The sequence below is a fragment of the Simochromis diagramma genome, unplaced genomic scaffold (assembly GCF_900408965.1).
Source record: "Simochromis diagramma unplaced genomic scaffold, fSimDia1.1 OVJJ01000143.1, whole genome shotgun sequence".
NCBI classification, from domain to species: Eukaryota; Metazoa; Chordata; class Actinopteri; order Cichliformes; family Cichlidae; genus Simochromis; species Simochromis diagramma.
The window spans coordinates 9,518-25,726 of record NW_024387390.1 but is presented as its reverse complement, the minus strand read 5'-3'; the positions used below and the strand labels follow the sequence as shown (position 1 = coordinate 25,726).

Genomic DNA, 16,209 nt, shown 5'->3' with positions numbered 1-16,209 from the left:
TCCCTGCACTGTCTGTACACATACCTGCTGTAATAAACTATTTCTCCTCAAAGTGAAGAGTCCTGCGCGTGAGTCCTCAGTGAACGGTGACATCATACAGTAACAAAGTATTTGTACTTCATTACTTCCTTCCTCATGCTGTAACCCTCGATTTCCATTTGTATGTGTTTTTTTTTGATGAGATGGCAGCTTCCACACATCTTTTCACCTATTGCTGATCACCACACTGTGTTTGTGAAGAGAAATCATTTCCTGATGGGACTAAACGGATCCTGAAGCAACAATTACATTAACTCAGAGGGTACAGCAAACTGTTGCAGTTTGTCTTGAAAAACTGTAATCTCCACATCTGGACTGTTTTCCTCAATGAATTACGATTTTAATCTCAAAATTGAAACTTTATTTTCAATCTTATTCTACAATAGTTTCTCTTAATGTGGCCGTAATACTCATTCGTACAGCAACATTGCCAGCAAACTGAAATTGGAAAAAAAAAGATGTAAGCAAAAAAAACACAAAGATGTAGGTTTCAAACTTAGTTATAATAGAAAATAAAATTTATCGCACATTTTACGGTTTCAATTCACCTTTTTTTCAGTTTCATTTTTTCCCCTTTCGATACAACATTTTCGTGTTAATTATTCTCAGTTTCATTTTAAGGTGGCATCATTTTAACCCCACGCACACACAGAGGGTCCATAACACTCACATTTCCAGAGTGTAACAACCAACCACCTGTGTGAAATCTGAAATGTCCATGGTGTTGATTCTATAATATATATTTAGCTTAAAATCTACACATTTATTTGGGGAAAAATTGGCTGTGGTTCTAAAGAGCTGTGATCGTTACGTGTTCACTGACACCTGTATTTATGCATACACTGTTATTGTGGGTTCATTTCATTATGTCTTGGATTTTGTCTGAATGTTGTGCCTGCTCCTTTATCAGCCTTTGCTTCCTGCATGTACAGCTTATGTGATTATGACCAGGAGGGTTTGCAGTTCATCAAAACATGAGTTGTTTGTTACTTTCATTATAACTTTGCTGACTATGGCTGCTTATACATTGCAGAGTCAGACTCTTACATTAATAAGCAATTATTGAGCCTGGATAGCTCAGTCACTAGAGCATCAGACTTTTAATCTAAGGGTCCAGGGTTCAAGTCCCTGTTTAGGCATCAATCTTTACTGAATTTCGCAGAGGAACCCACCCGAGAGATTAATAAAGTCTTATCTTATCTTGTGTAATGTAGGGGAGAAATTCTTATAGTGACAAATATTTGACATGATTGCCAAGTTGTCAAAGCACCGTGTCAGGTCTTGAAAACTGTAATGCCCTTTCAGCTTCCTGCTGGACTAAACATGCCTTGTTGTTTCTTTCAAATCTGTCTAAACACATGCATGTTGTATTAGTTGATGAATTAAAATGGAAAATGATGCTTTTGCCACTGAAGTCTGAATATGTGCCACTGGCAATGCAGTACTAGTTGACTTCTTTTGCTTTCCCCCCAGTATGCTATGATTTGCAGTTGTTGATTTTCTGGTGGAGGTGGATCCAAAATTATTTGCAATTGGTTTACAGGACTGGTGAAGGACTCTTGTTTCTGGTCACCAGGGAGAGTCAGTATCACAAAGGCTGTGAAGGATGCAGCTGCTGTAGATCAGAGGTGCCAACAGGGTAAGCATTTATTGAAAACACTAAAACAATGTTTTTTGAACATAAATATGAATAAAAACAGACAGGAATATTGTTTCAGAATAAATACACTTAGAATAAAGAATAACTTCTAATAACCGTCATAAGTTTTCAAACATGTCTTTTCCTGTCGTTGTACCGTGCATCGATTTAATGTCCAATATTTCCTCTGAAACGGGCATATTGGAGTTCACTTCACGGATGAAGATGGCCAGCTGTGTAATGTCCATCATGTCTGTACTTTTATCCACCTCAAGACAGTATGCTATAAAGTATTTGCTTCTTTCACACAACTGTGTTCTTAAATCAGTGGTCATCTCACAAACCCGATCAGCAACCGTATTTCTACTCAAGCTCACGTGTCTGAGAAAGTTCTCAGTCATCCAGGTCATCGTAGTCAAAGGAGCTTGCAAAGAAAAGCGTCTGGACTTCTTTAAGTTGCTTGAAGACGTTTCACCTCCCATCCGAGAAGCTTCTTCAGTTCTAAGGTCAAATGGTGGAGAGTCCCAGATATAAACTAGTGGGGGTATCCCCCCACAGAGGGACAAAAGGACCCCCTGATGATCCTCTAATCGCCTGAGCCAAGGTGTGAAACTGGGTGTGGGTCCCAATCAGCCAGAGTTTTGGGTGTGTTCATTGTGAAACCTGGCCCCACCTTATCATGCGAATTCCTGAGGTCAGATGGCCCAGGATGTGAGTGGGCGTTAAGGCGTCTGGGAAGGGATCTCAAAACTGGATTATAGATGGCAGAGAGTTGGTGTCGTAAACCACCGCCTCTGTTCAAAGATGGTCGCTCACAGTGGACATAGATGGCTTCTTTCACTCCTCTTTCAAACCATCTGTCCTCTCTGTCCAAAATGTGAACATTGGCATCCTTGAAAGAGTGTCCTTTATCCTTAAGATGCAGATGGACTGCTGAGTCTTGTCCTGTGGAGGTGGCTCTTCTGTGTTGTGCCATGCACTTGTGAAGTGGCTGTTTGGTCTCTCCAATGTAGAGGTCTGGGCATTCCTTGCTGCACTGTACAGCATACACCACATTGTTAAGTTTGTGTTTTGGCGTTTTGTCTTTCGGGTGAACCAGTTTTTGTCTGAGCGTGTTGCTGGGTCTGAAATACACTGGGATGTCGTGCTCCCTCTAAGCCTGAAAGAAAAAAGAAGGAACACACACATGTAAAGGAAGCACTCAAAACGTGCGGCTATCCTAAATGGGCGTTCTTAAAGTCAGCAAAGAGGCACAGAAAAGAAGATCAGACACCAGCGAGGGAGGATAAGAAAGACAGACGCAACAACATTGTCATCCCCTATGTAGCCGGTGTATCAGAGAAACTCAGGAGAGTTTTCTCCAAGCATGACATCCCAGTGTATACTACAGAAAACTACATTTCTCCTGTGGCCTGCAGTTTCTGCATCTCACTGTCTGAAATACACAACGTAAACATCACTTTAATACTTTTTGCTTGTTAGAATAATGAACTACAGAAAGATGTCATCTTACCTAATAACTGCTGAGGACTGTTTGACTGGGACACAATGGGCACCTCTGCAGTCGACTCTGAATCTATATAGAAATGATCTCGCGGGCCGGATATAAATATACGTTGGGCCAGATGTGGCCCGCAGGCCTCGGGTTTGACACACATGATGTAGATTGATGGGTTTGTAAACGAGATAATGAAAGATTATATTAGGTAAACCTGTACAACTGCTCACCAATGCAAATATTTAATTAGCCAATCACATAGCAGTAGCTCCACGCATTTATGGACGTAGATATGGAAAAGAAGTTTAACAGGTTTGGTTGTTGGTATTACACAGGCTGCTCTGAGTATTTCAGAAACTACTGGGATTTTCTACACACAGCCATCTGTAGGGGTTACAGAGAAGGTTTTAGACTTGACAAATATTCAGAGAACAGCAGTAACGCCTGAAAGCACAATTCTTATTACAGTGTTTAAAGAAATCAAAGATACTTGTAAAGGTTTTTTTTAAGTCTAATAACACATTCAAGATGAACACGTTGGCAGTGATGTTACCACAGAGACGTTTTCCTCTACACAAATCACTACAGTTACTTTAGCTTCAGCGTTGTTACATCACTACAGAAAACCTAGAAGCAAAAACACATTTGTGCTTGTTTCTTGAACTCTAAGAACTATAAAAATGGATGATTTTGAGATTGATGATGGTCTCGACTGCTTTAGTTTCTCTGTTTTAAATATGATACAAGACCAGAATTAATGAGAGGTGCAGACACACAGACGTTCTGCTCAAGATTAGATACAAAATGCAGCTGTAAGAATAGGAAATGTGTATATAGTTTCAAATGTGCTTGGTTTTAAAGTGAATGTTTCCAGACATTCATCCACTTGAAGCGAGATATTTCAGTCTATTTCAATTAAAACATTGTCTTCTGGCAGGAAAAAGTGCAATACAGTCTTTGAATGAAGTGCACAGAGTGACTGAGGAACAATGCTTTATTAATTAGTAGGGAAACATTACATACATACATAAATAAAGACAGATAAACATAAAAATGTCCTCATATGAAAACACAACTTGAATTTTCCAAGTCAGTCAGAAAGTGTCTGTTTTAATCAGAGTTATAAATATCTCCTTGTTTAAACTGATCATGTTTTTAAAAAAAGACACCACCGCTCTCAAAGATTAGTTATGTCAGGCTTTATAAAAACACAATTAGTATTGTAGTAATATTATTATTTCTATATAAGTCCAGCCTGGATTAAAGAGATTCTGCAGCACGGTTCGTGCAGTTAAAGGTGCTTGTGAATCGAAAAGGCATTCAGTCACATGACCTTTAAAAACTGCAGAATTTTCAGGATACTCCAAAGATGTACATCTTTATAGCTGCAGATATTTCTTTCAAAAAGGAAAAAAGTACCACAGGAATAACTCAAAGGGAGTACAAATAAAATGAAATTAGATTTTATTCACTCCGTTTTTTAGCTCCTCCTTTCAATTCAGTGTTTAAATTTGCAGTTTGTATGTTGGTTGTAATAGTTTCTTTCATACAATACGGCGTACCCCTTACTCTCATAGTAGGAGCCTTTAGTCTGTGGATTAACGGACAGACTGACTCAAGTGTCTGTAGGCCTAATAGGAGAGATCAAGTCATGGCTACGGCCACCAAATTATTCAGAACTGCTAGTGTTAGTGTGGTTTTGACTGAAAGCTTGTTAGCAATCACGTCACAGGCTGTAGTCATTTCCCGACTCATCCAGAGATCTCAGAGCTTCACTCTGACCAAAACAAAAAGGTCTGTGATTTCTGATGAGACATCGGCTTTCCTGAGGTCGTGAGGAGAGGTCATTATTGTCATTAATCTTGGAATGTACTCTCAATTAATAGATTTAGAAAGAATACAAATATACCTTGAAAACAAGTTGTTTTTCCCCTCTGTGGTTGTTTAAAGTACATTACAAGGACAATATAGTACAAAGAAAACGTAGTGAACTTTTCAGCTCCGCTGCACTTAAACCTTATAATAACAAACAAACAAGGTAACAAACAAGATTTAAATCCATACGAGACAATCTCATTGTATCTTCCTTTGTTACTCAAATTAAACTTGAACATTTTAAAAGGTATCTACATTTCATAATGGAGTGTATCTCCTGACTTTCCTGAAGGAGGAGTGATTAGGAAAAAATCCTCAAAACAAAACAACCAAGAGTTTATCTCCAGCGCGGCCTTGTGGGCAAGACCGAGTCCTGAGAATGAGCGGACTTGTCACTGTCACTGTCATTCCGTCTGTGGCCTTTAGGGGGAGCCAGCAAGTCGTGGCGCGATGCACGAGGAGATGATTTGACGCTCTGAGACTTCCTCTGTGAGGAGGGGGAGAGTTTTTGGACATCTGAGGATCTTGCTGACGCATGGACTCTTAGTGATCTTGATCGTGTAATAGGCAAGGAGGTGCTGGATGGGGTAACAGGGGAGGAGGTCTTGGAAGAAGGTTTGGGGGAGGGGTCTGACTCAATGTTGGGGGAGTGGGAAGCAGCAGGAACAGCAAGGTTGGTGTGAGTACGTCTGAAAGAAGAAGAGGCTGTGCTCCGTGCAAAACCCGGAAACACAGATGATGAAGAGCTAGTGGCTTTGCGCAAAGGAGTGGCAGGAGCACTGACGCTGCCTCCTGCTCCACTTCTTCCACCCTGAGAGAGTGCTGGGCTTTAGGTTTCATTAAGGGCTTTTGGCTGGACATCTTTCCTTGAAAGTCCTTGTTCTGTTCTCGGGCAGATGGCTGAGTACCTGAAACATTCTGGTTCTTTGAGTCCTTTGGATCCAAAGTCTTGGGGAGCCCAGATTGTCGGGATGAAGGAGCATTTGCAGGCCTCGCTACTCGTCGAGGGGAAGCACTGCTTCGTTTTGAGGGAGTCAGACTGGTGGGCACTGCGGTGCTGGAGGAGCCTCGATTCTTCTCTGTATGTTTGATTCTGGATGGACTTCTGTTGGTCCTGGATATTGGCACAACCCTCCTCATGTCCTTGTTCTCGGAGGTTGTGAGGGTCCGGATAGATTTGGATTTGCCAGATGCAGAGATAGTGTTTGGGGTAGGTTTCTTCCCATTAGTTTGGACTTTAGACGTAGGAAGGCTCTTGCTGGGTAGTTTAGATGGAGTTGCTGGTTCTGCTTTTACTTTGGTGGAAGAAGCTGCTTTTGCAGTTTTACTGGTTGAGTCTTTAGATGCCATGTTGTTTTTGCTTTTCTCTTCTGTTGATTGTTTTGAGACGGTCACTCCATCACTGTTCCTGTTGGTGGACACTTCTTCCTCTTCCTCCAGTTCTTTATCTTTCTCAGAAGCATCTGCTGTGAGAGCAGGCACTACATTAGGTGTTGGAGGTTCTTTCAGGCGCCACACAGAGGAAGAAACAAGCAGTGATGTGTCATCACAGCGGGGGACAGGCACTGGTTGGCTGCTGATGGGTACAGGCACTGGTTTTTCATTGGCCGGTTGAGGTTCTGAAGGCATGTCATTGGCTAAAGCAGAGGAAGTTAGTTTGTTTCCTCCTTGGTTGTCACCCTTATGCTGATCTTTTTCAGTTTCTGCATAGGTGCTTTGTGTGTCACTTGTAGCCTCGCACACACCCGTCACACACCATACAACCACCTTATCCTCTTGCCCCTCATCGCCCTCTCTTGGTGTTGAAGAAGAGCTGAGCTCACAGACTTGCTCATCAGATTGTTTTGTATTTACAATCAGTTGGCCATTATTCTGCACCTTATCAACTTGCAAGTCATCCCCTTTCTCTTCTTCCAAATCTGTGATTGTCACATCATCTTGATGAAGACCAACATGTCTGTTTTCGCTATGACTTGTGAGGGTGTCGCCACTGCCAAACACTTTTAGCTCAGGAACCAACATGCATTTGTCTAAAACCACCACCATGTTTCCTGTAGCAGTGGTGCTCTGCTGAAAGCTCTTATCAGTGCAGTCAGTCTGCTGAGTTAAAACCAGTTCAACATCTTTTGGTTTGCTTGTTGTAAGTGTTGAATGGCTGCTTAAACCCATGCCAGGTTGATCACTGCTGCTTTTGTTGTTGTGTTCAGATTGCTGGTTTGAGTCAGAGGTAGGTTTGACTGCAAGTTCATTTGCAGGATTAGTGGCATTTGCACACGCCTGGGTAGCATTTTGGCTGAGGTAAGTGGCAGTTGCATGGTTTTTGTTTTTTGGACTCCTTTTGGAAGGTGATGAGGAGTTTTGTGGTGCCGTCTGAGTGGACACTGGGAATCCTGGACTTGAGGGAGATGGAAAACTGCTCCCTTTGCCTCTTTGCTGAATGTTTTTGCGATCAGTCGCCTTTTCCAGGAAAGTGCATAGTTCCTGCTCAGCAGCAATAGATGGTGAGCAGGATGGAGACTTTCGGGAACGACGTAAGCTCACAGCATGTCCCAGAGGACTGTGGGAGTTGTTCACTGGTGAGCGAGGGTGGGACCTAGGGGTCAGGAGCTCCATCAACAGTCCGGCCTCGTCATGCCGCGACAAAGCAGTGGACATGTCAAGCTCACTGTGGCAGCGCAGCCCAAAGACTCCATCCACCTATAACAGGAACAGAGAGTGGATCATCGTTAGACATCTTTGATTGACTTTGTTTTACAGTGTCTGCGTACGTCATCCTACCTTTTCTCCTCCAGCCCAGGAGTGCCTCTTCTTCTCCTCCAGCTCTTGTAGCCGCTGACGACGAGCTGCCTCCTTCGCCTCCCTCTCCATGTTCTCCTTCAAAAAGAGAAAGAAGTTATTTTCCTGATGAAATTGAAATTGAATTGGTGAAATTGTTGGCAATCACATAAAACAGAAGGTTTAGAAAATAATATGTTTCACTGTAAATCAGAAGTGTTATGAAATATGGGATGAAGACTAATGTATCAGTTGAAGTATACCAACAGTTTTAACCACATCTACTGGATCTTGTGTGGATTGTTGTACAGCTCGTGTAATGGATTTGCATTCATAGTTGTACCTTGACAGCATTTGTGAACCTGGAGCAGAAGGTGTGGAAGATGCTGAAACAGTCGTCCAGCCTGAAAGTGTCTCTGTCCTCGCAGAAAAAGTCGATCAGCTCGCTGCCTTCCCTCTTTAGCTGTTGCCGACTGCCGCGGAGTGAGCAGAGAGATGATGTGGCATGCTGAGACAAACATAAAAAAAACAAACATGAATAGGCACGAAATTACTTTTTAAACTACACACTTATTTAAAGATTATATAAAACTAAAATACTGCTATGTGTGTTACCTGCAGAAAGCTGTCCAGTTGCTGCAGCAGCTCTGTGTCTCTCTGGATGCTCTCCTCCACTGAGTGTGTGCGAGATGTCAGCAAATGCAGCTCAGCATCCAATGTTTCCAATGAGATCCTACCAAAGGAAGGAAAACAAATCCATGTAGCCTCATTTCTGCTTTGGTTTCATTCATTTTGTGTCTGGTGTAATTTAAGTATCAAATGAAGGACTGAAAAGAAACCAGCAGGGGGCGGTGTTCACTCAGATTCTGTAGAGATGTAATAAAATGATGGAAAGAAGGAGTATAATAAATAAATCTAACCCACACAGGTTGATGGAGAAATGTAGTGGTGTATGTGGACAACTGTAGTATTTAATATGTGAATAATATGAAGTGATGTCTGACCTGGCTGCAGCCTGGATGTGACTCAGCTTGAGAGGAAACTCCAAGAGCTTCTCATCTTTTTTATGGGCTTCCTATAGAAAAACAAAAAAACAAAACATGAGACCCCCTCTTTCCAGCTACCTCCTCTTGCTCATTTTGGTGGTACAGAGGTGCTCTCAATCCACATAAAGAGACCCATTCTCTGTCCCAGGGTCCCCTTCTGGTAGACATTGCATGAAATCGCCTTAAAGACATAATCTCACCAGCATGTTTAGGCCTTCTACCAGCAGGACTTGCCTGCAGCTCTATTCTGAGCCCCTCCTGAACTACTGAGCATCTCACTCTCTGAAGCTGAACCAACAACTTGTCAGAATAAACTAATTTCCACCTGTTGTATCTGCAATTTTATTCTGAGGGTTCGAATTTATTAGTTTGCATTAGTGCTGGGCGATATATCGATTTTTTTTAAAATATCGATATATTTTTATACAAGACATAAGCTGTGACAATATCGTTTATATCGATATAGTCTATGTTGCGTTATAATTACACTTGTGGAGCCGCTATTTTGCCTCTCTCTCTCGTCTGGGTTTGTTTGCCCCGCCTCTCACCCTCACTGAACACAAACCCCCTCCCCCATCGCTACACCTCCAGTTGGCAACAAGATGGACACAGGAGCTAGCGAAGAGGAGCTCGTCGGAAAAAAGAAAACCAATGGCTCAATTATTTGGAGATGGTTCGGGTTCAAAGTGTCAGATGAGCAGCAGAATAATGTATTCTGTAGAGAATGTCGAAAAAGCGTCGCAACGAAAGGTTCGAGCACCACTAATCTTTACCACCATTTACAACTGCGCCATGAAGTGCAGTATGAAGAGTGTGAGAAATTGCGTGCTGTAGCCCAGACCGCAAAGTCTTCCGAGGTTCCTGCCGTGAAACAGACCACCTTACAACACTCATATACTCGTGCTGTGCCATATGATACAAAAAGTGAGAAGTGGGGGGAAATTACTAAAGCAGTGGCCTATCATATTGCTAAAGACATGGTCCCCATCTCAACTGTGGAACAAGAGGGCTTTATACAGCTGCTAAAAACTCTTGACCGAAGATACCAGTTACCTAGCCGATACTTCACCAGAGAAGCACTGCCAAAAATGTATACTGATGTTAGACAGAGTCTCGCTGCCCAGCTCACCAAAGTGTCTCACTTCGCACTGACAACCGACATGTGGTCCAGCAGGACATGCGAGCCATATATGAGTGTGACTATACATTTCATGGAAGACTGGGAACTGAAAACTGCCTGTCTCCAGACCAGCTACTTTCCTCAAGACCACACCGGAGAGCATATAGCTGAAGCCCTGCAGGATGTGCTCAAAACCTGGAAGCTCAACCCGACGGGACTGGTTGCTATAACAACTGACAACGGGGCTAATATTGTCAAGGCGGTTCAACTGAACAAGTGGCCGAGGATCCAGTGTTTTGGTCACAGGCTTCATCTGGCCATTGGTGAGTGCAATACTGAATTTTTTGATTTGGAAAAAAAAAAACGCTAATAAATGAAAAGTGTATAGAGTCTCTTGTAGAGCTAAACATGCCTATGGACCACAAGACAAATATTTTTATAAGTCATAGCCAGCATATACATCTATCACTTAGAAATCGAAAGTTAGTTGAATAAATAAATAAACTATCCCTATTAAATCCAATAAACGTATTGGGGTGTATTTGTCTTTGTATTAGATTGAGTTGTGACACTAAATGAGGACCACAGCTGAGACAAGACAGGGATACATTTTTAAATACATAGTGAGATTAAAAGGTGTAAAAAAAACAAAAAAAAACATGTTCTAATCATTTGGTGATCTGGTGATTTTACCAAGATAGTTTAACTAGAACCATTTCTAGGTTATACAATACACGACACATTTTGCAAATATTGTTAAGTCTTATGCATCACATTCTATACAACTGAGATGGATGTTAATTTGCCTTTGAGTGATTTGCATCTTAACATAACAATTAAAGTGATTTTAAAAGTTTGTATTTTGTGTGTCACAGGACATGCTATGGATGATGCCCGCATTACCCGGGCTATTTCTCTGTGTAAGAAAGTCGTCAGCAGCTTCTCCTACAGCTGGAGGAAGAGAAGAGAGCTGGCTGAAGTGCAAATACAGCTGGGTCTTCCAAGTCACCAGCTACTCACAGAGGCAACAACTCGCTGGGGATCAAGGCTTCTCATGATAGAGAGAGTTCTGGAGCAGGAAAGAGCACTTTCTAAAGTCCTCTCTGTCGACATGAAAGCCAGACCTCTAGTCCCTACTTGGCAGGACATAGAGGTCCTGGATGCAGTTCAGAAAGCTCTCAAACCCTGTCAGGACTTCACTGATGCACTTTCAGGAGAGAAGTATGTGACCCTGTCCTATGTCAGACCTGTGCTACACCTGTTTAACACTAGTCTCCTGGCACCTGGAGAGGAGGATAGTGAGCTGTGTAAATCCATCAAGACCCGCATTGTGGATTACCTCAATAATAAATATGCAGATCCATCCACCAGTGACCTGTTGGACATCCACGGTTCAGGGCGAAATACATCCCTAGTGAGAAGATTAATGCACTAAAACATAAACTCATCTTGGAGGCAGAGTCTCTGCTCAGCTATCAGGGTACGTGTTTGTCTGAGCTGACTGATCCAGCCGTGCCTGAGTCTGCAGACCGAGAAGAAGCAGCAGTAGGACACACAGCTAAAAAAAAAGAGATCACTGGCAAGCTTCTTCCAGCACAGCACAGCCACCAACACTGGTTTCACAAAAAGGGAAGCAATCGAAAATGAATTTTCTAGCTACCTGTTGTCAGTTTGTGTAGAGAGTGATGCTGACCCTCTCAAATGGTGGAAGGAACATGAAGTTGCCTTTCCAGCACTGAGCCTCCTGGCCAAGAAATATCTTTGTGCGCCAGCTACCAGCTCCCCTTCTGAAAGGATTTTTAGTTGCAGTGGAAACATTGTAACCTGTCACAGGGCATCGTTGAAGCCTGATAATGTTGACAGATTAGTTTTCCTGGCACAAAATCTGTAAGCTGTACAGTTGTTGGCCTTGCCAATTGTTTGTGTTCTTTCTATATTGTTATTGTCATTGGAGATTTGCACAAAGACCCACTGACCAAAGAATGTAATTTTGTTAATTTCATTCAATCTGTTTACATGTTTGGTTTTTTGCAAAGTACCAGATGATTGTTCAGCAATACACACAAAGAAGCACTTTAGAAAACTTTAATTCAGTGTAAGCACTTTTTAAAGAGCAAGATGCCTTTGTTATTTTAGATCTGCATCTTTTTAGTTTACATTTTACATTTAATTTACAATTTTTAGCTTTTTGTTATGCATGAAAAGAAAAAAAATGGAGCATTATTATTTAATAAATGCTGACAATTTATTTTTGACAATTTTTTCATGTACATCTACAGTTGTATCTTAATAAAAGTTACATGTGTGACATCTGGGACAAGTACCTTTGACCAAGAACTCTCTTTTTGTTCTTACTTTATGGGATTAAAAAAATATCGAGATATATATCTTATATCGCCATCCAGCTAAAAAATATCGAGATATGAATTTTGGTCCATATCGCCCAGCTCTAGTTTGCATTATACTAAGAGTGTGAAAATCATTAGATCTATTGGATTGACCTGTATTACTCGACACTGTTGAATGTGTTACACTGTTTCTTGACATTTCATACTGCTGAATCATGAAGAAAATGTTGTGTGCAGAGGACCTTGTGCAGATAATAGAAGAGACAGACCCCCACCTTTTCAGAAGAGCAGAAAGACGGGGAGCCGAGGTCATAACTTAGGCGCCGTAAGAGAGAAAGAATGTGAATGTTTAGGCTTTTACGACTAGGTGGGGGCCACGAGAGACTATAAGAAGCTGAGTAACCCGTCACCATTTTGAGACTTGCTGTGACCCTCTGCAGGCAGGTCTCCCCATCATGATGGTTCTAATGCTCATAAGTATTGAATTGTATGGAAATAAATGATTGTTGATTGAGCATTTATACACCGAGTACTGTCCTTCCTTCAGCCCAAAGATTAAAAGAATTGGGAGATTTTCAACAACGGCCAGGCCACTCCCATGGGTGGAGTGGGGCAGGTGGCGGCATTTTTTGGTTTGATTGACATTGAGAACAGGCTTTTACCTTGTCTTCCAAGGCACTGTCCATTCCCGGCCACCACACGAATGACCTTGCCAGACTTTTCATTCGAGAAATCCCTGGATGAGCCTCACGCAACACTTCAATGATCTGTGACCGACCTGGAGGCGGAACAATGACTCGGGAACCCCACAGGATGCAGCCATCTTGAACACTGAGCTCCTGCTGACGCTTGGCATACGGTTTGAGCTGATCCTGCTCCACTGTTGCTGGCCAGCCCTGCAACAGCCACTGTTTAACCTGAGATAACTCTGGATCCCGTTCAGTCCATGCTTTGATTGATGTTTTTAGCACAGACCGGAGAGTTCGCCAACCTGTCCAGCAAAAACACAGTTTCTGGGGGCAAGTTCGACTGGTCGGGGACCTCCGGGAGGGGGAGGCGGCTGAAAGCATCTGCATTCGCATTTTCAGGTCCCGCCTTATAAACAATGCGATACTGGTATGCCGACAGTGTTAATGCCCAGCGCTGAACCCGGGCTGAAGCCATGGGTGGGATGCCTTTTGTTTCACTAAAGAGACTCAGGAGGGGCTTATGGTCTGTAACAACAGTAAATGGGCGGCCATACAGGTACTGATGAAATCGTTTCACAGCAAAAACTATTGCTAAGCCTTCCTTCTCAAGCTGTGAATAGCCCTTTTCTGCTGCTGTGAGCGTGCGTGACGCATATCCGACCGGTTTCTCTTCCCCCTCTTCCATGCGATGGGAAAGAACAGCTCCTATGTCATACGGGGAGGCATCACAGGACAGGAGCACCTCCTTCTCCGGATCAAAATGCACCAGGAGCGGTGCCGATTGTAACAGTTCTTTTACCTGTCTGAAGGCCTTCTCCTGTGCTTGGGACCACCTCCACTGACTGTCTTTGTGCAGTAGCCCATACAGGGGAGCAAGCATGCTGGAGAGGTCAGGCAAAAACTTCCCATAATAGTTCACTAAGCCCAAGAATGATCTTAGTTCAGCTACATTCTTTGGACTCGGGGCTTCTTTTACTGCCCTCACTTTCTCTTCCAGTGGGGACAGGCCCTGTGCAGAGATGCGATGACCCAGGTATGTCACGCTAGGGGCTTGGAAAACACACTTACTGCGCTTCAAACGCAACCCAGCTTCTGAGAGCTTCTTCAACACCTGCTCAAGGTTACGCAGATGCTCCTCTTCTGTTTTACCTGTAACTAAAATGTCATCCAAGTAAACAGCAACACCAGGAATGTTTTGCAGAAGATTGTCCATGGTGCGCTGAAAGATAGCTGGACTGGATGCAACGCCAAACACCAGGCGGTTGTACTTGAACAGCCCCTTGTGTGTGTTTATTGTCACATATTTTTTTGATTCTTCATCCAGCAGCAACTGCTGGTAAGCATGACTCATATCCAACTTTGTAAATGTCTGACCACCCGCCAGTGTGGCAAACAGGCCATCCACTCGAGGCGGAGGTTAGGCGTCGAGCTGAGAGGCTTGGTTCACTGTCAGTTTGTAATCACCGCATATACGCACCCCTCCGTCCTCTTTCAACACTGGTACAATCGGGGCTGCCCAGTCCGAGAACTCTATTGGCTCAATGACCCCTATCTGTTGTAGTCTCTCCAACTCTGCTTCCACCTTGGCCTTCATGGCGTATGGTACAGTGCGTGGTTTGAAAAAGCGTGGCCGGGCAAAAGGGTCCACACGCAGCTTCACGGTGGTGCCCCGGAGAGTGCCCGATTCATTCTTGAACACATCTGCATACTTTCCCAGTAACTCTGCTATTACCGTTACATACCTGATTTCTCTCCAGTTCAGGTGGCTTTTCTGCAGAAGGTCACGACCCAGCAGACTAGGCCCCTCCCCTTTCACCACCAGTAGTGTTGCTGCCGCTTCTTGACCCTGATATGCTGCATGCACCTCTATAGCACCAAGCAGGGGAATGCATTCACCCGTGTACTGTCTCAGGCTTATCTCAGTCGCTTGGAGAGCTGGTGCCCCGCCCGAGTGCCACAAGCTGTGGTAGGTGGCTTGGCTGATCACCGAAGCTGAAGCCCCTGTATCCACCTCCATTTGTAGCTCCTTCCCATTTACCTGGATAGTGGCATAGATGGGCTCCGCACAGCACTTATTAAAGCCAACCAGATTAAACATGTTGAAAACACACTCATCCTCCTCAGGCGCCATGCCCTGCAGGTGATGCGTGTTTAGTTTGTGTTTTGTCTTCCATTCCTTCTTTGATTTCTCCTTAGTGCCAGTGCTTTAAGTGGGCCGGTACGCGCCGGTACTCAGTACCGCCACTTCTAAATATAGCTCTTGAGAGTACCGCCACCTCTCCATGCGCCCAGAACGTGCTTTTAGCGTACCGGTACTCCAGTGGCGGCTGGCCCATAGGGGGCGCTCGGGCTCCGCCCCCCCAAATGTGGAGGAGTAAAAATATATATTTTTAAAAAATTCATCAATGATAGTTTTACTATGTGTGTGCCCATATACAGCCAGGCGTATTTTAACATTTTCACCAGCTGACTCATTAAAGTTCAACCAACAAACGGTGTTTTTCTTCTTCTGGGGCGCTCGTCAAAGCGCCCTTGATATGCAGCGAAATAGCCTATCATTAAATGGTTGCCAGGGGAAAATAATAAATATTTGACCTATCAGCGTCGCTGAATTAAATGGTTTGGGGGCGCTTAAAATTGCGCCCCTGCAGAAAACGCGCGAAGATTTGCTGTTCTAGAATTTTACCTCAGTCAGTAGCCTAAGTGAGCTATAAGGTCAGAGAGAGACGATGGCAGCGGTATTGTTAACGGTTGAGGCACAGCCTCCCCCAAATTCGGTTAGATCGCTTCTAACCTACCCTTTTGCCAGAAGGACAATGGCAGAAAAACTGCAAGTTAAAGAGTTGGGACCTGACGAGCCCGAAATTCAACTAACCCAGGCAACGAAGGAGAAGTCAAAAGCATACAACAGGACTTTTTGTCGGAGTTGGTTCCAGCGCAAGTCGTGGCTGACAGGCTGTGGAACAGCTAATGCACTTTTTTGTTTCCCGTGCATACTGTTCAAAAGTGACAAGTGTGATTTGACGTGGACACAATCTGGACAAACCGACTTAAAGCACCTCTCCGAACGAATCAAGAAACATGAAAGCTCACGAGTTCATATGGACAACAGTGTAAAGCTAGCTGTGCTAGGGAAAACTAGCATAGCGGCGCAGCTAGATGATGGACATCGGATTGCTT

At 43.5% G+C, this 16,209-nt stretch overlaps 1 protein-coding gene and 1 non-coding gene across 2 annotated transcripts; one reads left to right on the top strand and one right to left on the bottom strand.

The window, feature by feature from the left end:
• The first annotated feature begins 1,105 nt into the window (after positions 1 to 1,105).
• On the top strand, positions 1,106 to 1,178 carry trnak-uuu. The gene has a single exon. It is a non-coding gene; the product is annotated as a tRNA-Lys (tRNA).
• A 2,974-nt stretch (positions 1,179 to 4,152) lies between these two features.
• On the bottom strand, positions 4,153 to 15,365 carry LOC120720261. The gene is given in 7 exon segments (XM_040009894.1): positions 4,153 to 7,748; positions 7,830 to 7,925; positions 8,170 to 8,334; positions 8,442 to 8,559; positions 8,831 to 8,901; positions 13,003 to 13,305; positions 13,307 to 15,365. Coding segments are annotated over 7 exon segments (4,761 nt in total). The 5' UTR covers positions 15,161 to 15,365; the 3' UTR covers positions 4,153 to 5,594.
• Positions 15,366 to 16,209: the final 844 nt, after the last annotated feature.